The sequence below is a fragment of the Ostrinia nubilalis genome, chromosome 22 (genome assembly GCF_963855985.1).
Source record: "Ostrinia nubilalis chromosome 22, ilOstNubi1.1, whole genome shotgun sequence".
NCBI classification, from domain to species: Eukaryota; Metazoa; Arthropoda; class Insecta; order Lepidoptera; family Crambidae; genus Ostrinia; species Ostrinia nubilalis.
This window is the reverse complement of record NC_087109.1, coordinates 12934294-12957069: the sequence shown is the minus strand read 5'-3', so window position 1 is coordinate 12957069 and position 22776 is coordinate 12934294. Positions and strand designations below refer to the sequence as shown.

The 22776-nt window shown below is 38.3% G+C and overlaps 2 protein-coding genes across 2 annotated transcripts in view; one reads left to right on the top strand and one right to left on the bottom strand.

The window, feature by feature from the left end:
- The window catches only part of LOC135082629 (beta-1,3-galactosyltransferase 1-like), a 307135-nt gene that overhangs the window by 141557 nt on the left and 142802 nt on the right, over positions 1 to 22776 (bottom strand). The window lies entirely within an intron of this gene.
- The window catches only part of LOC135083099 (uncharacterized), a 50972-nt gene continuing 48624 nt past the window's right edge, over positions 20429 to 22776 (top strand). The window contains exons 1-2 of the mRNA XM_063977865.1: positions 20429 to 21014; positions 21379 to 21619. Coding sequence (XP_063833935.1) covers positions 20429 to 21014; positions 21379 to 21619 — 827 coding nt within the window. The remainder of the gene's footprint in view (positions 21015 to 21378; positions 21620 to 22776) is intronic.

Here is a 22776-nt window from a genome sequence, read left to right as displayed (position 1 = left end):
ATAAAATCTCATTGTGTAGCCCAGAAATAAAAACGTCTAAATATTTCAGATATTTTAAGAAACAACCATGACTCTAAGGCTGGGTTGCACCACCCAACTTTGCCGTAACTTTGACGATAACTGGTGCTTTTTGTATGGATATTGACAGATTTTTGACGTTTGTCAAAGTTAAAGTAAGATGGTGCAACCCAGCCTAAGTACAAAGCCCCCAGCGGGCAAACTGTAACCACAAAGCTGCCACTGGTAGGTATAGTACGCTGTATAATAATTGGCACTGGCTAGGTTTTTAACAAATATAGAGGGGGAATAAAAAGTAAAAAAACTAAAACCCAACTACGACAAAAAACGACTCTAAAAAAGTATAAAACAAGATTTTCAGAATACTGAACTGAACAAAGTTGCTAATGTAGTTGCATAGTAATTTTCATGTTTGGAAAACCGCAGTCACACGTTGTCAAAGTGCTACGGTAGGTAGGTATATGTAACGTGTGACTACGCCTTTCCAAACATGAAAATTACTATGCAACTACATTAGCAACTTTGTTCAGTTCAGTATTCTGAAAATCTTGTTTTATACTTTTTTAGAGTCGTTTTTTGTCGTAGTTGGGTTTTAGTTTTTTTACTTTTTATTTATTATTTGTACCATTTTGGTGTTAAAGTGTATTTGTGGCGCATAATATTAACAAAAGTTATATTGATGATGATAGTAAAGAAGCAATGAACGAAAAGATGTGAATTATATGCAATCAGCCCATGAATACAGGTAAAGTCACAGGCAAATGCTTGTAATATATATATATTCAAAATGTACAAGTAAAGCCCTTTCAAATGATACCAAACACGGCATATTTATCTTAACTTTATTTTTTTACTCTGTATGTTTTGTCCGCTAGAGGGCGCCACATTAGATTTTGTGAAACCCCATATAGCCTATAACCAGCGGACAATTAAGACGCTTCTAATGATATGTCATTTGTCAAATTCTGATAAGTAGTTTAGAAGTTACGAGGGAACAGATGAACATACATACATACATACATAGCCTGTCAAAATCATAACCCTCCTTTGGCTTTGCCGTAGTCGGGTAAAAAAGCATCGTAACATCAATAATTACTTTACTGAGAGCAAAGAAAAATACAAGATTCTTGTACTTTTTAAGTCGCACAACACAAACGACATTTTTGGAAACTTTTTCCGTTAGTAAATTGTTACCAAGATTCGATTGATTAGAAGATTCTTCTTCTTCCTCGTTTCCTCACTGATGAGGATCGCGACCACAGATAGTGTTCCTCCACAGACTGCGGTCATAAGCTGTGTGGACCGCACGATGCAAACTCCCGCCCACCGTCCTCCTCACCATCCTCACCGCGTCCGACCATCTCGTCGGTGCCCTGCCCCTGATTAGAAGATGAGCAGTACTTTATTTAACTTCATCAAATTCGAATCTACCTGCGCGGAAGTAAGTCCCGCTCCGCTCATGACGCTGCCCACACAATACAGTCCTAGGGCGGGCAGTGGCCGCACTCGTCGCCGCCCGCCCAGCCACACGCAACCTTCACTTTTGTTTAAAACAACTGGCCGCCGCGACCGGCCGCCGTCGAAAAAGTTATACGGACGATGTTGACACTTCGGACAACATTCGGGAACTGTGTTTAAATTCAAACTCTTTTGAGGTGTGATGTTTTTAAAAATATTTATTTTGGAGGGAAAGTGACTGGCGGGTTTTTAAATTTGGAGCGAACTTTTGGAACGAAAAGTTTTTTTTAATGGCTGGAGTGTATGTAGCCAGTATCACGTTATGTATTTTCAAAGTTGTGTAAAAATACATTCTCAAAAGAAAAGTGAAATTTTAAGTGTGGAAAGTTACAGTAAAAGTTTTTCTATTCAAAACTAATGAAAAAATAAATCTTTGCAAGAAAATAATTTAAATCTGTGCTCAAGACGCTGTAAAAACGTTTGAAGTGTAGTTTTTATGTTGGAGCATAAAAAGTGTTTCTTTTTAAACAGTTTTCTTGCAACATTTTGTTTTACAAAGTACCTACGTACATAGACTAACTTTGTAAGCGAATAATATTAAAAGTTTTACTTTGTAAATAGCCTAAATAGGCAACGCAATAAAGTAGGTTATTGTTTTCGTTTAAAAAGTTTTTTTCCATTCATGAAATCAAGATATTTTCCTCTGGGAGTTGTCTAAATGGAAAAACCTTATCCTTGTCCCAGTCATAGTAAAATAATAATTCAGTAAGTGTAATTTGATAGGCCATATAAATTAAAGTTAAATTGAATATCAATATTGTCAAAAATAGATCACATTATCTAGTTTTTCTGTGCAAAGTAACTATTTTTTTTCCCTAAAGCTTTACTAAGGTTGAAATAATTAAGAAAAAATACTTTTATGACTTTTGTGGCAAAGCCATTATACCCAGAACATGTCAAAACTTATTTTAATGATGTTGTTTGCTCTCTGAAAATTACTATGTGGGTACTAGATATACCTGCCTGCGTAGTGGTTTGCTGCCTTTTACTACCGTACCTACGTAGTACGTAGTACTACAACAGTCGGGTAGGTAACGTGTTTCACGAAAACAGTCATGAGTAAGTTAAGTAGGTAACTTACTCATGACTGTTTACGTGACATTAAATAATGAACCTACCTAATTCACAAATGTATACTGTGGCAAAATTTAATGCGGGCTTTGTGAGACAAATCGTTGAAGGAAAACTTTGGAATTAGTTCATCACATTAGCGGTTATATTAATTGAGTTGTAATTTGTTGGACTGAGTTAACTGCGAAAGAGAATGGATTTACAATGGATGCCTGTGAAAAGGTGAGCCAGTTCCCTGTGGTTTTATTTTGTTTGTAATTACTTTAAGTTTGAGGTAACATTGTGTTTTGTCTGTTTAAATTGAGCCGTCCTTCGGTTGGAATGAAACGAAATTAATTATTCGTTGAAAGAGATTGTACGAGTAATACGCATTTTTAGAATGATGTTTAATGCTAAGGCAAAATCAGACGGCTGTAACGCTTCATAATGTCAGACAACAACATAAATACCTACTTTTATTCAAAATGAGAAGAAAAAATACTTTTTTTATACAGAACAAGGCAGGTATTTGAACGCAATTGCACCTGATGTTAAGTGAGATGCAGTCTATTATGGTCTGCCCATATTCACTCTCGCCTTGAAGTTAATCAACATTCATTGATCGATAAATAAGATCACCAATATCTCCCAGTAAAGTTTGATTTAGGCTCAAAATAGAGACCTAGCCAGTTAACCAGCGTTATTATAAACCAGTTTAATTAAACTTCGTATACTCCCAGTTAATGGGTCCACCGATCCAGCCAATGCCAGTCAATATTAAATCTCAGGTAGCAATCTCACACACAATGCGGACGACGCGGGTGGATGCTCGTAGTGATTATGTGTCACTTGTTGTTGGTTATATTGGAAATTTAATTCAGTATTTACACTAGCTTTTGCCCGCGCCAACGCTCATGGTGAATTTCAGTCTGACCCAGACAGACTTTCTGGCGTATGTCTTTATTTTCCTTCCTCTTGTAACACCAGTGTGTACTATTAGTGACTATGGGTGTTCCTTGACTCTACAGAAAATTTACTGAATGAAAGATGACTGTAGAAGTATATTATTGATTTTGAAAAGGAGGCTGACAATAGTGACTGAGTTTGAGCACTGGCCCATTTATTGTCCCGAAGTAGTGGTAGGGTTAATACTGGGACGTGTAAAAGTGATTTTTAAAAGCCTATTTGCAAAAATAAATGAGTTTTATGAGTATTTTTTATCACAATGGGCGTATTTCAATAGTGGCTTGGTAGCGGGCTTACTCTATGCGACTCGCATGAAGTACAACATTGCAAACTCAACAAAATACAAAGGGACACTTCCGAAAACAGAGTTAAAAACTATAATATCATGGTCTCAAACTCTGTAAACCACATCATAATGGGTTTTAATTATTTTTAGCGTGATAAAGTAACAGACAGACAAGGTTCCTTTCACATTATGTAATCCCAACTAATATTATAAATGCGAAAGTAACTCTGTCTGTCTGTCTGTCTGTCTGTCTGTCTGTCTGTCTGTTACGCTTTCCCGCTTAAACCTCGCAACCGATTTTGATGAAATTTGGCATAGAGATAGTTTGAGTCCCGGGAAAGAACATAGGATAGTTTTTATCCCGGTTTTTGAAACAGGGACGCGCGCGATAAAGTTTTTCTGTGACAGACAAAATTCCACGCGGGCGAAGCCGCGGGCGGAAAGCTAGTATGTTATAAGGATTAGCTTACCTGCGGCTTCGCAGCGCTTTAAATTAGCAGCTATGAACAGACCAAATTAGGGGAAAATCAAATTGTGTACGAGACCTTATTATCGTTATTCCCGGAAATTTCTCCGTTCTATTCAAGTCCCACCTGAAAAGTAAATTTTTGAAACATAGTATATTCTGTTTTGGGTTCTAATTCCTTTCTTAAGATTCAGCCAACCAACGCGATCACACGCGATCAGCCGGCGTGCAGCGATGGCGATCAGACTTAAATGCATTGATCGCCATCGCTGCATGCCGGCTGATCGCGTGTGATTGCGTTGATTTTACTGAAACTTTACACATATCTTCAACAACTTAGATTTAGTATCATTTTTTATTTAGTTCCATAAGTTCACTTACTCTCGAAAGCATTCCAAACATTTCCCCAACAGCTCTTATCGCCCTCGTAAAGTACACTCGGCCGCAAAAACCACATAGTTTTCATACAGCCGTCATGCGCACTGGTCGTTAGTCACAAGCGCCGTGTTTCGCAAGAAATGCTGGGAAAGTAGCCTGATTTACTGCTCCGACTGTATTACACAAAGATGTATAAATTAAGCCTGGAAGAGACAAACTGTTGGTTGAATGTGTCTCTTTTAAATACACTCAACATCAAATAAATCGCACCTTCCGCGACGCGAACTTTAAAGACTTTCTTCTGACACAATCATGGTGCCCCAACAATATTGGTGTTATTTGAAAGCCCAATAAATATCCTTAAAGAAAAACGTATTTAATTTCTTAATAAATGATTAACATATACCATAAATGTGACTTGAAGAAAGACCTCACTTTGGGCTCACCTCTGGGATCAATTAGACCACTTTTTATGGTTATAAAACCAAATAATGATCTCACGTGTCCTCTTTAACAGATGTATAGCGATTAATCCCAACTTAACAGTTTTATAGCCATAAAAGTTGGCTCAAGCGTAACTACCTATTTTTTGTAGAAGTGACTCTGGATCCTTCTAAAGACACATTTTTGGGGTAAAAACCTTTCCTTTAATGAAATGAAGCCTAGTTCTAGGCTTTCAAATGGTACCAATGTTGATGGGAAGTGGGGATGCATACGTTTGAAAAGTGCTTGTTGCGTGAGGTGCGATTTATTTGATGCTGAGTGTAGAATTGACTTAGGCTGGGTTGCACCATTTTACTTTAAGTGTAACAAACGTCAAACATCTGTCAAACTCCATACAAAAAACACCGGTTATCATTTATAGTTACGGTTAAATTTAGGTAGTGCAACGTTAAACTGATTTGAAAGTCGTTAAAAAAACTACGGAAAGAATAAATAAGAAAGCTTGTCCTTAATTTAATTAAAATACTCATAATGATAGAATTTGATAAACCTTCATACGTTATCAGAACGGTATCAGTGAAATATTGGCTTGACGATATGACCTTTATCTACTACAAATAATTATTAACGCAATATTTTGAAATAGGGGAAAGTCGGGTTTTGGACCGGCTGTTAAATTGTACCACCTTCATATTTCGTATCATATTCTTAATAAAGATTCATAGTCATAGTCATAAATATTTATTGCATCATGTTCATTCATATTAATATTGCATAACTTAAGAAAAAGTTAGTTTTTAGTTGGGTAAGTTCAAAGCACTTCTGAAATGAAGGTAGGTACTTATTTCAGGAAAATTTTCCCTTACGTTAAGGTATACTCGTAGTCCATACATAAACTGCTCTCTTAACATTATTTTTCACTATGTTACAACGAATATTATGCAAATGGATGGAAAACATTATTTTTCACTATATTATGCAAACGGATGGAAACACAAATTGGCTGTTAAAACAAAAGAACAACAATCAGGGTGTAACTTACTACATTTCTTGCGACTTCTAGTTATTGTACATCGGTGTTTTGTACATTCCAGTGTTTATTAAACTTCCAAACAAAAATGGAATGTTTACGTTCTGCCCAATTCCAAGTTGGTTGCTTACTTCGGATGCAAATCTGTTTGGAACGAGACCGTTTTTATGATCAACTTCCTTAATTTAACCAAATGTGAAATACAGGCTTCACTTGTTTTTCTTTATGAGTACTTTGTTAACCATAGTACCAACGAAAAAGTTCTTTTTGTCTTTATTTTGCTGCTTTGATAACCATAGTATCAAAAAATTTTTGTTCTTAATTTTATTTGGCTGAAAATAGAATAAAGAGAAACATTGTACAGAGGTAAGGTGATGTAATACAAGATAGCCTAAGGAGATTGGATCAAAATGAAGTGGCAATTAATATAATAATATCGTACGTAATAGACTGAAAACTATTTCATTTACCTGAAAACTCTACACTATCTTTTGCCCAGTTTGTACCAAATATTATGTTTTAAGGAATTTTAATACCTTTGAGCTCTATAAAGAGCTCCTTAAAGGTATAATTACTCACCTCTCTTTCTCACACACTCAAAACATTCTTACCGGTCACTTATTTGGTTAAATATAAATAGTTTTTACCTGACTGCGCCGGGATTTATTGAATGACGAATTCAACATACTTTTACGACCTACATAGTCTAACTGAGTGGTATAGTGGCTTCAATTTTTTCAGCCTAGTTCCAAACTGGATTCAAACTATGAAAATAGGTTTCAGGTATAAAAGAAAAACTTCTCTTTGAAAGGTTTTTCCTGTGAAGTTGATAACAACGTCCAGTTCTAAAGCGAGCCGACATGTTCAATTATAGTTTGAAACCTCTGCGTTTCCATTTAAAAATTAAAAAAGCAAGTTTCTAGCAGTTTTGTTGTTCACTCTAGTTGCTAACAACGAAGCTGCTTTATTGGACAAATTAATTTAGTTTTCTGACACACTTTGAGTTAGTTGGAGTGTTTGAAATTGTGAAATCTTAACTACATATAACGTATCGCTTAGTGATAGAGTTTACAAAGTGTAAACTCTCTATAACGCCACTCGAGTTATCGAAAAACTCCTTATAACGTCGACTTTCTTGACTTTGTCAGTTTGTCTTGTTATCCGGTCTACCGTCTCACTCTATTTTAAGACAACTCTCTATAACGTCGAAAAATGCTTAGTCCCATAAGTGTCGCTATAAAGTTTGCACTATATTTCAATAATAGCACTTATGCAATAAGTGAAGTAGGTACCTACAGCGCATTGTGTACCTACTTATGTTACTCGTAGCTATAAAAAGGTGTTATTTTTCTCTCTAATAAAGACAGAATCATCGTACGTGGGGGGTTGCTAGCATTCACGTTTCAATCTACAACAGGTAATTGACTGTTTCAATGTAATAATTTCAAATAACATCTCTTTTTCCACCCCCTACGGTTTGTGGGAAATATGTTGGCATTTTCCTTGATTTATACTAATATAAATTACTTTCCTTCTTGTTCGGATACAAATTGCAGAGAAACGCACATTTTTCCTTGTTTTCATTCAGGCTTCGTGTTGTTTACACCGGATTTGAAATACCTGTCCAATTTGGGGAATAGCATTTTTATTCATATTATTAAGAGCTACAATTATTTTTAAATCTTTATTTTACAGCTACAATTATTTTCAGCCATAGGACTGGTGAACTTAGGTTTCCCAATTTTATATTTTAAACCAATTACTTAAGATGTGTAGTTATTTTAGAAATTCAAATACATTATAGTAATTTATTTGTCAAGAAAAATCATTTTAGATTTTTGGGAAGAAGAAACCAAAGACACGAAGTCATTTTACACTAGGTTTTATGTCCCATCCCTTCAAACCTAGAACCGAATCTTATTGTTGAAACTACACAATTGAGGCTCTATTATTGCTAGAAAGCTCTCTCCCATGCAACCCACTATACAACTCGAAATATTTTTAAAATACAACCTACAATAATAATTTCATATACTCATAGACACCACCAAAATCACAAAATGCGTCACACCCTTCCTTGTGTCAGTAATTCGATGTTTGTGGTCCGCTATGTAAATAGAGCCCCATCAATATTCATACGGAACTCGACACGTGCTAGGGTTGGGCAGTAAGGCGATAACATCGATATGTATTACTTGTCGTATCAAACTAAACGCTGTGACAGCTTATGTATTTGTAGATGGGTTATTTTGCCACGAAAATGTGGAGTATGTTATGCTAAAGCTGGTCCGTCAAAGGATTTCCGTAACGACCGGTTCTACGATGCGTCGTCGTCAGTCCATGGTTAAAATACTTAATTTTCAATAATGGACTAACTACAGGTTGATAAGTTACCTTTTAGGAGAGAAAGATGTTTCTTGGGCTGGTGGTTCGCATATTACTATACGATGCCACCTGTGGGTACAAAAACAAATCCCGCAAAGTGTGAAGGTTACGGAATTGTATAAATCGGAAGCATGGAAGTTTATGATTTTCTGTTATGCCATAGCGACACTAAAATCTGTTCTTAGAGATTTGTGGTACAAAACTGACGTGAAGTAAATCATAAATAAGTGCCAAAATACTGGTAAAATATAATAAGCTTTGATTAGAAAACTATTTATATATTTATTAAAATAAATAAAGCACCTAAAAAGACGGTAAAACAGATGAAACCACTCAAATAAAACTCCATTGCTCTTTACCGACATCACATCAAATGATTTCGAAACTATCAACCGCTCGTATCTGCTACCAACGAGTTGAAAGCTGATCGGGCCGGTTCAAAGCGGCCGTAACTGGATTTGGCCGGATCCCTTTCAGTAGTAATTTCGAGATTATCTGATTTTGACTGATTGATGAGCTTAAAAGCACCTCCCTTCAGGGAAACTCTCGGTAACTGCCTGTCTGGAGCTTTATTCATATTTAATTCGATGCCAGGAGAGCTTTTGTGTAAAATGTTAAGCACTAGTATGATAATACACAAACTATTTTCATGTAAAATATTGCCTAAACGAAGCCACATACGAGTATTTTGACCAAGGTAAAATTAGGGTGTTTAGATTTAGAAACTTGGCTCTACATGAGATCTAGTGTCCACTCGTACGTGTTTCCTATACGCCACATAGGTAGATAGTATGAATTCAATGACAGACCCTTCTAGTGCGGTCTGAGAGCCCGACTCTCCGACATTAACTTACAGATGATAATCCATCCATGAATCTCTGAATTAAAAAAACTTCTCACTACAATAGACGTAATTATACATTTTGCTTGACTGGAAAAACTTGAAATGAAATGGAAAAAAATAGTTTGAAAACCTTAATAACTGGCTTCACACAAACACTTCTATACTGTGTAAGTAAAACTAAGGCTAAGTTGCACCACCTAACTTTGACCGTAACTTTAAAGATAACCGGTGTTTTTATATGAAGTTTGACAGCTTTGTCAAAGTTAAAGTAAGAAGGTGCAACCCAGCCTTAATAAACTTGGCACAATATTCTCACGAGCCAGTGAACAACTCATAACTCTCAGTTGATTTGACTCTTCATAGCGCGCATAATCAGCGTCGCAGGCGCTATAAAAACCGCGGACACTTACCGCGGCCCGGATTTGGGACTGTAAAAGTTTAACGTAACATTGTTACAGGTGCCACAGAGATGCCACTTGTATTTACTTGTGTTAATACGGGTAAAGAAACTTTATTCTCATAAGAATTACTTCACTTACATGAGAACTCAGAAATAAAAAAAATATATTAAAATAAACGTTTTACAAATACGCGAGCGTGCTAAACTAAGTTAGTGTGGGTGGGTAGTTTGGTATCATTAAACAAGACGACACACGGCACTGTCAATACGAGCGATCGAGCTACAGTGAAGCGAAACAAAAGGAACGGGTTTTGGCCGTTACACGGATAAGCGCAGCTAGAAGCGTCTGGCAAGTTATAATGATAAATCATTGTGATTTGTTTGCGTCTGGATGATTAAGTAAATAGGCTTTAAGTTTTTCAATCATTTGAAAAACACGTCAAAATGTGACTAGGCTTCGGTTGTTGAAATGTGTCCTTTTATTATACCTTTTTGTGACGTCCAGAACACCAACAAACAGACAGACAGACGGACGAACGGAAAAACAGACATACGGATGGATGGACAGACGACCGGACAGACAGACAGACGGACGGACCGACAGACAGACAGATGATAAAATTCTACAATTGTTGACTCCATAGTTAAACTAGATACGTTGAAGCTTGTGTTGAGAGTGGGTTGACCTGTGACCAAAATCGATTGGACTACCGATATTCGAATCGGCAATCTGTCACCTGTCACCTCATTGAAAGAGGTTTCTCTACACTGTAAATTTCTGTTAAAATCTAACCTATAATATATTCTGTCTGTAGCAAGTCGCAGCTCTATGGCGATCCTTCTCAACACGCTGACAACGCAATTACTTTCTTGGCATTTGATTTCGGGAACGACTGTCGTTAACGGCTAGGGAGTGACCGACGCCGACGTGGCTAAAACAACACTAAAATTCTTCTATAGTCTTGTTCAATGTTACTATTAATACCATAATTGATTTAGAATTTTAGATTAAAACCTAATTGCCAACAAACAACCTCATCAGTTATTATAACAATTATTTCATCATCATCATTTCAGCCACAGGACGTCCTGCTGAACATAGCAGGCTGAACATTTAATTAAATATCGAATAATTAACTTTTAAAAAAAATAAAACCGACTTCAAATGCGTGAACACAAAAAAAAAACTAAAAATTAAAAATATTGCGTATAAAAAAGTTCATCCCCAATTTTCCACCCTTGGGGGTGAAATATTTTCTTCAAATTCGCATTAAACCACCCTTTTGATAATACATATTCAACAAAAAAATAATCGTTTAAATTGATTTATAATCGGCGGAGATATTGCGTACCTATAAAAAAGTTCATCCCCAATTTTCCACCCTTGGGGGTTGTTTTTTCTATTATTAAATTTAAATGGGACCACCCTTGAGATATTACCTATACGCCGAAAAAAGATTTGTTCAAATCGGTTCATAATTGGCGGAGTTATCGCGTAACAAACATAGAAAAAAAAAAAACATACGGGTCGAATTGAGAACCTCCTCCTTTTTTGAAGTCGGTTGAAAAGAAACAAACATATCTACCGAAGTGTGCTTACCATGAGTTTACGTTAGGTCTGCTCGTTAGCGAGTGCGTCAAAAAAATCTATGAAAATTTTAGTTCTTGAAAGTCTCCGCTAGGTACATCTGAGGGCCTAGTGTGAGTTTACATCAAACGCGCGTCAAAAAATGACATTAAATGTATGACGGATTGTACAGCGCCCCTAGCGGGAAACGTTCAAAAACTAAAATTTTCATACATTTTTTTTTTATGTAAACTCACACAGCCCACAGTTCTACATTTAATTATTTTTTTTACGCAGTCGCTAGCGAAGATGTTCGATGTAAACTCGCACTAAGCCTCCTGATCATCATAAATAATACCTAGCTAAAAACCATCACTATAACGTCAAATTTAAATAAAACGCATCAAAATTTATCAATTCGTTTGGAAGCTACGATAACTCAAAAGCACAGGTAAAACTTTTGACATCCCTGTTGTTGCGTCAGAAAGTACTAAAAATCCTACTAATATTATAAATGCGAAAGTTTGGATGTCTGGATGTTTGTTACTCTTTCACACAAAAACTACTGAACGGATTTTGATGAAATTTTACTGTATTTATAGTTCATAATAACCCAGAATGACATATAGGCTGCAATTTATAACGCTCTGTGACAAAATAAATTTCACGCGGGTGAAGCCGCGGGCAACAGCTAGTAAATAATAAACACTTCGTATTTCTATGGCCACATGGATAAAAGACAATCCTAGTTTTGTGTGAACACCATCGGACAGTTAATCGTTTTATACTCTGTTATAGTACAATCATAGTGGTTTACGAATGGATTTTTTCCATCAATAGGAAAATGGATTTGCTATACCTACAAGCTTTTCCTTTTTGTTATAAGTCAACCGAACAAATGTATATGTACGTCATATTATACAATGTCGTAAACGTTTTATTGTCGCAGTGTTGTTAGTCATGTGTTATACTGCAGGTCATAAAGGTAGGGGGAGGGGGGGGAGGTCTAGCCGAAGGAAATGGAGTTATCTTATCGAAGGAATCGATATCCTTTTGGTGCTATTGAATTAGAGGTGCCTTTCGATTTTGTTGGATTTTATTTCATTTTATGGCTTCTCTAGGTTTGAAAAGAAGAATCAAATTGAAATACAGAACTCGCTAAATAGTATAGAAACATTAGTGTGATAGTTGCAAATAAAGTTTTAATTTTTATTAGTTATCTAATATCCTAAAGGTACCATACCTAAACTCTAGTTTGGGACTAAATTATTAACAGAAAGATGTGATTGTTGCAAAAATTTATTATTTTTCATTTTCCACCAACACTGAAAATAGCAAAGTTAAGTTTTGTGTCCGTTCTACGATATCACTGAAAGCTACAAACCTCGTAGTCGGTCGTAGTCAATTTAAAAGCTGTAGCACTCCGTAGCAAAGTGAGCGCGTCCATTAGACTTGCTACAGCACCGTTGCCGTAGCTGTGACGTCATTGCTACGATTGTGATAAATGGAATTCGGGATAGGGATGTATTGATAAATACTAGTGACGTGATTTTTCAGATTATCAAAATTCAAGAGTCAAGTACAGTCAGCGTCAAAATATTTTGCGACATCCAAAGTAGCCAAAAAGTTCACAACTTGTCTTTGTTACAATGAGGGCTTTCGCGATTTTTCAATCGCGAAAACCCTCATTGGAATAAGGTTGTGTTGTCGACTTTTTGACCGCTTTGGTTGTCACGAACTATTTGACTCTGACTGTACATACTTAATATTTGGCTTGTCATGTGCTCAAATGACTTGACAACGTTCTTAACACAAGAAATGTATGTTTAGAGTAGGCGCACACCGTTGATTTTTCGTCGGCCGATAGTTTTAGTCCGGCAGTTGATCAGTATGGGCATGTATGGGAGTGCGCACACTACGCCGATTCGATTTGGCCGATTCTTCATACAATTTAAAATCGGGCACAACTATCGGCCAACTAAAAATCAACGGTGTGCGCCTACTCTTAGGGACGCCTTATGGACTCATAAAGTGGGGCCTACAAATAGGAACATCCAATACAAACATAGATAATGATGAAAATACCTATTATGAGTAGCCCATTTGGTTCGGAGTCAGCTAGGTTTCAGTCAAATTAAAAAATCCATGTTTTCATCTGTGAATCATGTTAAATAGTAAACAAACTTGACCGCTTCTTGGTGACGTCAAAGTCACAAGTATACATACTAGCTCTTTTAATTTTTACGTCACTGTACGAATAACACGCCATTATGCGCGCCCGCGCGCGGGAATTCAGGTTTTATAATTACATCTCACAGACCCTTGTTACAATGTAAACATGCAAATATGGCGGCTGTTTTGATGTTTATTTACATTTTGTTGATGATGAAGTCATTTAAAATGTTGACACTTTAATTTGAAAAGCTGACACAAAATGTTAAGATTTTTTTAAAATTTTTAATGCAAAAGACAGTGCGTTTGACCGCAATCACACGTGTTAAGTTTAGATGCTATAACTCATCTCAATGTTTATCTCTTACTTCTATCCTATCCTACTAATATTATAAATACGCAAGTTTGGATGTTTGTTACTCTTTTACGCAAAAACTACTGAACGGATTTTGATAAAACTTTACGGTATTATTGTTTATAACCTAGAATAACATATAGGCTATAATAATATTATGGCGATCTGTGACAAACTAAATTTCACGCGGGTGAAGCCACGGGCAAAAGCTAGTTTAAACATATTATTTGACCTATCAGGACTGACCATGATAATAAACTTATTTAAATTTTTTATCTCTTACTTTCAATACTTGACATATCAGGATATACTGGGTAACATTTTGAATGTACTTTTTTATGAATATTGAACTGTCACAAATCAACATTTTTCACCCCACGGAGGGTAGTAATTTTCCTGCTAATCAAAATCGTCAGGATCGTCTTCTTAGATGTTCGCTCGCGAACCGAACATTGCTCGTTCGTTCGCCGAACGCTCGCCGCTCCCTCCGGTCACGCCGCCCGCGGGCAATGTCCGTGAGTAGACATACGGTTTCGATTGAAAACCAAACTTTTCAATCTACAACTTTTATTCATTCGTGTTTTAGACTAGTTAATGGAGCTCCAATCAATGTTTGGCTCGGAGTTCAGTTTTGAAATATCAAACAGTTGCTAATACATAATATTCTAGATATTTCCATTTCAATGTATTTACTACCTACATACTACATAATATATTAAACTAACGCCCGGAACTTCATACGCGTGGAGTTAGTTAGCCCCCGTTTTACCTCCTCAGGGGTGGAGATTCGTAAAATCCGTTCTTAGTTCTGTTCTGTGTAGTCTCCGATACTGTGATTTCGTGATTAATCAGTGACAGTGAGTAGTATTTCACTTTATATGTAAAAATTTGGCTTGTAGGTAAGTACTATACAACATCTATTAGATTTTTCGTTTCATCTCTCAAAGCGCCTGTAGCTTTCAAAGGCGTCAAAATATAATGAGACATGTAAAAGAACCCTTGTCCTACCTCTCCAAACTGAAATTGACAAAATAAATCATTTTGGACAACGATTGCCATATTTTATGGAAGGTAACCGCTCGGTCACGTCCTCTGCCTTCGTGTCGGCTATAAAAAGCTTTTAAAGCTAAGAGTACGAATAAAACTGTTTCCTTTCTTTATATCTAGTGACAATTAAGTAACTAATAAGTACTCAAACTGTCCTACCAGCCTAGCGTCATTTAATGTATTTCCTGTATCTCATCATCATTCATCATCATCTCAGCCATAGGACGTCCACTGCTGAACATAGGCCTCCCCCAATGCTTTCCATGTTACCCGGTTGGTAGCGGCCTGCGTTTCCTGTACTGAAATTTTGAAAAAAAAATGAAAAAGAGGCTTACAAAGGTGACTGAGTATCTTTCGCCACTTCTTCTCAGCACCAGCCTGTATATTGGGCCGAAGAGGTGGTAGGGCAAGCTATATTTTAGGACATGTATAAGTGACCTGTAGGCCTAGGATGCGCGCCGTGATAAGCTTTTATCACGCCGTTTTATCGATTTTACGCGATAGGCCCATACATTTGCCGTCTAAAATCGTCGATAAGATTTTATCACGGCGTGCATCCTAGCCCGGCTGGAAAGGGGCTACATACTAATAAATATTTTGATTTGATTTTGTTGAATCAGCAGGTCTATCATCATCATCATCATCATCATCATCATCTCAGCCATAGGAGTCCACTTCTGAACATAGGCCTCCCCCAATGCTTTCCATGTTGCCCGGTTGGTAGCGGCTTGTATCCAGCGCCTTCCTGCTACCTTTATGATGTCGTCGGTCCATCTTGTGGGTGGACGTCTCACGCTGTATTTTTCGGTACGTGGCCTCCACTCCAGAACCTTGCTGCCCTATCGGCCGTCAGTTCTGCGTACTATGCCGACCGAAACCTTTTGGTCTACTGTGACTTCAAATTGACTTCATAGTTCTACATAGGTGAAGGTACATTGTATTGTGTAAACAATTTGTGTATCCAATAATGGCCTGCTTGACCCTTTGTCTCGTAACCATGTTCATACTGCACAATCAAGTTTACAATTTAGGTACGTGGACTGGATACCTTACATGTACTCGTATATGTATTCTCTTTGTCCGTACGAATCAATTACCCGTAATACACAAGCCTTTGTGGCCGTTCTATCGCGAACACGTGATTAATATTCGGTTGGCAGGAAATATACGTACGTAGCTACATTAATATGTACTACAAATAAATGGACACTCGCAAGTACCAAATAATTTAGAATTTTGTAAGTTCTGGTTCTGGAGAAAAGAGCTCAGTCATCAAGTCATTTAGTATTTTATTGCTCTACTTTTTCACAATTCATTTCCCACCAATGATGATGCTTTAGAATATTCTTCTCTCTCGCTTCTCTAGTATTACTTCATCATCATCATCATCATCATTTCAGCCACAGGACGTCTAGTGTCCACTGCTGAACATAGGCCTCCACCAATGTTTTCCATGTTGATCGATTGGTAGCGGCCTGCCTTCTGCAAGGTTCTGGAATGGAGGCCGCGTACCAGAAAATGCTGCGTGGGACGTCCACCCACAAGGTGGACCGACGACATCATAAAGGTAGCAGGGAAGCGCTGAACGCAGGCCGCTACCTATAGTATTACTAATTGACGACAAAAGCCATGACTCCTTAAAACGCATGCTGGCCATGTGTACCTATCCTTTCCATATAATTATGTACTAGATTTCTGCCGTCTACTCTGCGCTCCTTCCTTAGCTATGAACTCTCCTTATGTTCAGTGTTCACGTGGTAGATTAGTTCGTTGCGGTTTCAATGACAGTTATACTTTGCCCGCCGCTGCAGCGTTAAGGTGTAGAAGCTGTATTTGGCTAAATTCAATTTTCTTTCTAGAACAATCAAGGATAATCCCACACGTGGATTGCATTAGGCGGTATTTTCCCTATGGGAGGAGGATAGATCTGCTTGGCTGCTGTCGATTCGGTTAATGTCAGCGTTTTGCTTAACAACAACTGTGCGTGGTCTAAGTTGTAAGATGAAGCGTATCTTTTGCGAAAAACTTGTATGAAAACTTGGGATTTATGATCGATAGAACTTAAGGCACGCGATCAGGCAACTTCTGAACGTGCTTGCCCTTTTATTTATTTATTTTTTATTTTTATTTTATTTTTTTTAACTATAACTGTAACAGAAAAAAAAACTTCTCATTACCAGCCGAAAATAATGTTGTCTCGACGCGTTTAAATGCCATAAAAAGGGCTTACATTTTATGGAATTTGAATTTAAATAGGTCAACAGTATTGTAAACATAATGTATGATTTATTTCTTTCATTAACTACATAGTTCTCTTATCAAATTCCTTACAAGCATTTCTTAGAGCAAAGGCCGCTATTTTTTCCCAGCTCGCAATAAAAATCATTTCTTAACCTCTAACTCTCACACTTCAACCCTCGACCCAAAGCAAATCGCGACCAATTTGCAGGGAAATCCCTTTTTTCCAGCACGAGAGGGACCGGATCGGGATCGGGAGGGAGTGGATAATACTCCTAATGTCAATTTGATGCCTTGTGACGGGTAACAAAGGCTAACCATGAGGGCGAAGCGTAGAAGCAGCCTTTTGTGGTCCATTTTCCGGTTGTAGTCAAAACTCGATCTAATAACGATGGCACTACAATGTCTATTAGTACGAAGGATGAATGAAAAATATTCTTTGTAAACATAAATTATATTTCAGTCACAAATGCTAAAGCTGTAAAAACGTGACTGTAAAGCTAGTAAGTTATTTCATTCTTTAGAATCTACGAAAGTAAGATTTTTGTCTTGTGACCTATCAAGAGTTAAAAACTGCAATCTGCAGATGTAAACCGTCCAATGTTTCTTAAATAAAATATAAACGAATCACGATGAAAACCCCAAACCTATTAACCCGCTGTGTAAAATAGTGACAATAATGAAAAGATACCAAGAATCTCTGTCAAGAGCTGATGGCCGCTGAGGCAGAAAAGTTCTCAAGTGGCGACCACGAGCCGGAAGACCTCCCACTAGGTGGACCGACGATCTGGTGAAGGTCGCGGGAGGGCGGCGCAGGACCTGTCTTTGTAGAAATCGTTGGGGGAGGCCTTTGTCCAGTTTGGACGTCTTTCAGCTGAAACGAACGAATGAATCAAGAATCCAGTGTAAGCATTCTTCTATGCTGTAGCCGGTTCACTCCCCATGTGATGTGTTTTTGAAGAGCAAAACTTCTGTGACATTTGATGCCTATTTGAGCTTTGAAAGCTCCTTCAAGTTGAAAGCTATACGGCTCTTTGTGGACTAAATGAGTGAGTTATGGGTTGATGAAAACTTAAGTGCCTCTTTCCTGTGATGCAGATTTAAGCACGCGTGCGGGTTAATCCGCATGCAGGCTACCCGCATATAAATACTCATAAAACTCATCCTTCTTCTTTTCGTGTCGACAACAAACCTACCCAGTGTCAGCCCAGAACTCCGCCACAAGAGTGAAACTCATTTATTTTTGTAAATAGGCTTTCAAAAAGCACTTTTCATCATACCATTAATTCATTGTTTTTCCTATTATGCGGGCTACACGCACGCGGAATGCGGATTGATGCGGGCACGCAATACGAAATATTTTTCCTGCGTGCAACCAGCAGCGTTATTTATTAAAAACTTTTTTCCACGTAAAACAGGGTATACAAGGCGAACTTAATGCCAAGTGGCAATCTCTTCCCGTTCAATTTAGGACAAAGTAGAAAATATAGGTAAAATAAACTAGTATTTTGGTGAATTTTATGTACTACTAGCTTTCCGCCCGCGGCTTCGCCCGCGTGGTTTGTTATTCCAAGTCTGATTCTTTTTTATTATACCACGTTTTATAGTGACTGACGTTTCAAGTCAAGTCACACGGGAATGCTGTCGAACGGGATAAAGTATCCTATGTCCTTCTCCTGGCTCTAAACTACCTCCCTGACAGTTTTCAGCTAAATCGGTTCAGCCGTTCTTGAGTTATAGGTAAGTGGAGTAATTAACACGACTTTCTTTTATATATATAGAAGATTGTTATAGTGAGATCTATCAGTCCCGTTGCCAAACCTCCGTTCATTATATCGCAATCATATCAAATGTACATCAACTAACTCCTAGAACATCTGGCAGTATTAATAAATATGTATGGATAAGGTCGGTACGGATTGGAGTAAGCATTAGAATATGTTTCTCTGAACCAGTGAAATTATTGATCAATACACAGGATTATTGCCTTTTCCTGTGATGCGGATTTCGACACGCGTGCGGATTTAATCCATATGCGGTCTGTCCGCATTTCATTATTTTATTCATGCTACACGAACGCATAACGAAAATACGAAATCTTTGTCCTGCGTGCAACCAGCAGCGTGATTTTACACGCACTTGGATCATATTCGCACACGTGCTGAAATCCACATTACAGGAAATACGCACTTAAAATAATACATTGTAACTATACTAAAATATACCTTCCTTTGTCAGAAATATGGCGTTATTTTTTTTCACAGCTGACCAAAGCAGTTGAATCCTGTAGCCCAACAGACAGAGCTATTTTCAGTGGCCCGCGTCGGTCCTCTACGGAGATTAATTGAGTCTGAGTTAGGATAATAATGACTGACGCGTGCACGAGGCTTTTTAGGTACTGGATTTACTATGGTATAGTGTATAATAATAATAATAAAACGTTTATTTCGGACATGATAAACGTGTTAGTAACAGGTAATCTTGATCTAGTAAATGGTAAAGACAAAATAATTGCTAACTTAGCCAGCAGCAAGCCATAAAGCTAGGCTATTGTTATTATTAACTTCAACAAAATAACCACTTTTATTGATATTCTATCACCATGCAGTCGTTGTAGATAATATCCACCATAACGTAGACTGACACCCATGGGTATCGATCCCGTCCAGTACATTAGTTATGCAGGCACCACGCGTGTGTGCTCACATGGTGTCGTGATCGGTAGATTGAATATTCTTTATTGCACGCTATATAAAATGTCACATGATATAGAGAAGTAGCCTTTCTTGAAAATCAATAGTTGACGTGGTAAATAAGAACATAATTTCCAACACAACAACTAGGTAATAGGTGGAGTTCTTTGGAATTCCTGCGAATGATATCTCAACTCTTAATGAAATAATGAAAATTTTAAGTCATCATGCGCTTAAATCAGTCAGTACCTGAGGTATGGGAGTGACACGGGAAGAGTGACATAGACAAATTATGACGTGACAGAGCATACAAATCTGAAGCATATCTGAAGTCTCGCTGACGTTTAACGTCTCATAAACACCATCCCGTGGCTCTCCCATACCTCAAACACTGACTGAGTAAGCAGTACCTTTAGTCTAATCTAAACCTTTAAACCGATTTTAAAACGTTCTCTTTCCTTGTCCCCAGGTGGTCGTCATGGGCAGCAGCACCACTTCAGACAAAACCATCAACACCAGCACAGACTCCGCTGCCACCGCGCTCACATCCATCACTGGGACCGACGACTCCATGGACGCGGAGCCCGAGCCGCCCGAGCCGCCGCCCCAGCCGCCCAGCCTCATCGACGCCGAACCCGCCCCTACCAACCCCAACCCGCCCAGCACAGCCCCGCCTCATTACCACCGCGCCCAAAACAGCTGCGAAATCGACTCCCCCAAATACACCAAACCACAATCCGCAACAGAAACCCTAGACTCCCCTAGACCAGGCCCAGCACGATTCATATTCGATGTACCCCTACCTGATCCTAGAAAGGCTGAAAAACCACGGAATAAAACCCAAGTACTTAATAGCGCTCCGTCTACGTCTATCCAGATTCCTTATGACCCTAAAACTGAAACGCCGAAGAGTCCGAAGGCAATCCAGGCAAAGTACGAGACCCATTTCAAATTTGAACCAGAGCCGGTGAAGAGAAGAGGCAGTGAGCCTCGGATGAAGAATAAGCAGAAGATGGATAAGCAGGAATATTATAAGGATGAGGTGGCGAAACTGAGGCGGCAGTTAGAGGGGACTGAGGTGTTCACGACCACGAGGCGGAGATCTTCTGCGCACCAGCATTCGGTCCCTCCACCGTCTTCGAGAAGACAATCTACAGGTAATTTTAAGATGTTGTGATCGGTATGCAGCTAGAATTCATTTACTGTTTTTTATCTAATTTAGTGACCAAATGAAGCAAGATAAATCAGGAAATTGAATCAGCTGCTACAAATTATTGTCTAAAGACTGATTCACCATGGAAAGTTGGTATTCTACCATTCCTACGACTGCGGAGACTGCTCCACCATCCTGGTTTACCAAAGAATTAATTACATTTCACTGAACCCATCCATCCACATCTGCTGTGCGCTTGCAAATTAGTTCGGAACTTTTTTGCAACTCTTTTATAGCAAGAAGGATCTTGTCAACCAATAGAAAACCCAATCCTTTCATAGATCAGTAACCTACATATTCTTTCTCAGCAGCCCAAGTCCACGTGACCGCCAACCCGCTGGACTCAGCAGCCACCACTATCCCAGCTGGCCGGACTACCATCGTGGTCCAGCAGCCATCTCTCTCGCTGGACTACGGAGGCTGTTCCACCATCCTGGTCCGAGACGAGGACGGAAGACGGAAGAGCCGCGTCTGCAGCGACCACATCCAGCAGTTACTGGATGTCACCAGCCAGTTCACCTCGGAGGACCTGCATGACTTCGATAAGAGGTACGTCCACTACTTCTTAAGGTCATAGCACACTTATCAACACAGAAAAGGATAAACACCGTATAGCCTTTCGCGGTCCGGATAAGTGTTCGGTGCAGTACGAAGTTTCATACAAAGAATACTGATCGACCGCCTCGAGTTGTTACGATTAAAGAATTTTTGAAATCTGTCCAGTTGTTTTGGAGCCAATTCAAAACAAACAAACAATCAAATCTTTCCTATTTATAATGTTAGTGTAGGTATAGGTAGCCAAGATGCTGATGTTATACCACAATTTTCTACGGGAACCAAACTAGCGACTCAAATTGGTAGTCCGATGCCAACACCGCTGGGCTATTGTAGCCTCAAAATGAAATTATGTTTCTCATTTCGTGGAGTAGCAGTTGAGAAATTGATAAATCTAAAATATTAATATTATTCATGGGAAAACAACAGTATAAATACAACATTATTATTCTAATAGGATTATTTTTAATATCTTTCCTCTAATACCTATCAGCTCCAGAAAACTATTTTGTAATAGCTTAGTCTTTGAAGTAACAACGAATTGAGATATAGAAATCAATTGTTACCGCGGTCTCATGCGACCAAGTATAGTTCCACGAGGTACGGGACCATTCCCACCTCTCGTTCCCACCCTTGCAACTCCTGTATAGCCAGGATCTACAGCTTGACCGCCAATAAAAACCCAACCAGTGAAGGTCAAGTTTAACTTTGTAAACTGTCTTTGGACCCGCAACGAAATTAATCAGAAGAACAGGAAGAATTCGAAGTTAAGGTTCGACTTCTCTCCAGTGTAAAGTGGATGAATGTAGGACATTACGAAAGACTATAGCGGCCGCCCGCGACTTCGTACGCATGGATCCCGTTTTACCCCCTTAGGAGTTGAATTTTGCAAAATCCTGTCTTAGTGAGCACCTACGTTCTAAAAGAAACCCCCATGCAAAATTTGAGACTCCTAGCACTTGTAGCTTTTGAGATTTCGTGATGAGTGATTAAGTGAGTGACCTTTCGCTTTTATAGAAATAGATCACATAAAATAATGTTCTTTTTAGCGAGGAAAATAATTTCAGACACAGTTATTAGTCTTTCTGTTTACTTTCATAGCTGAAACGAAGCTAATTACAAACGTAATTATGTGGCCGTGTTTATTCTCA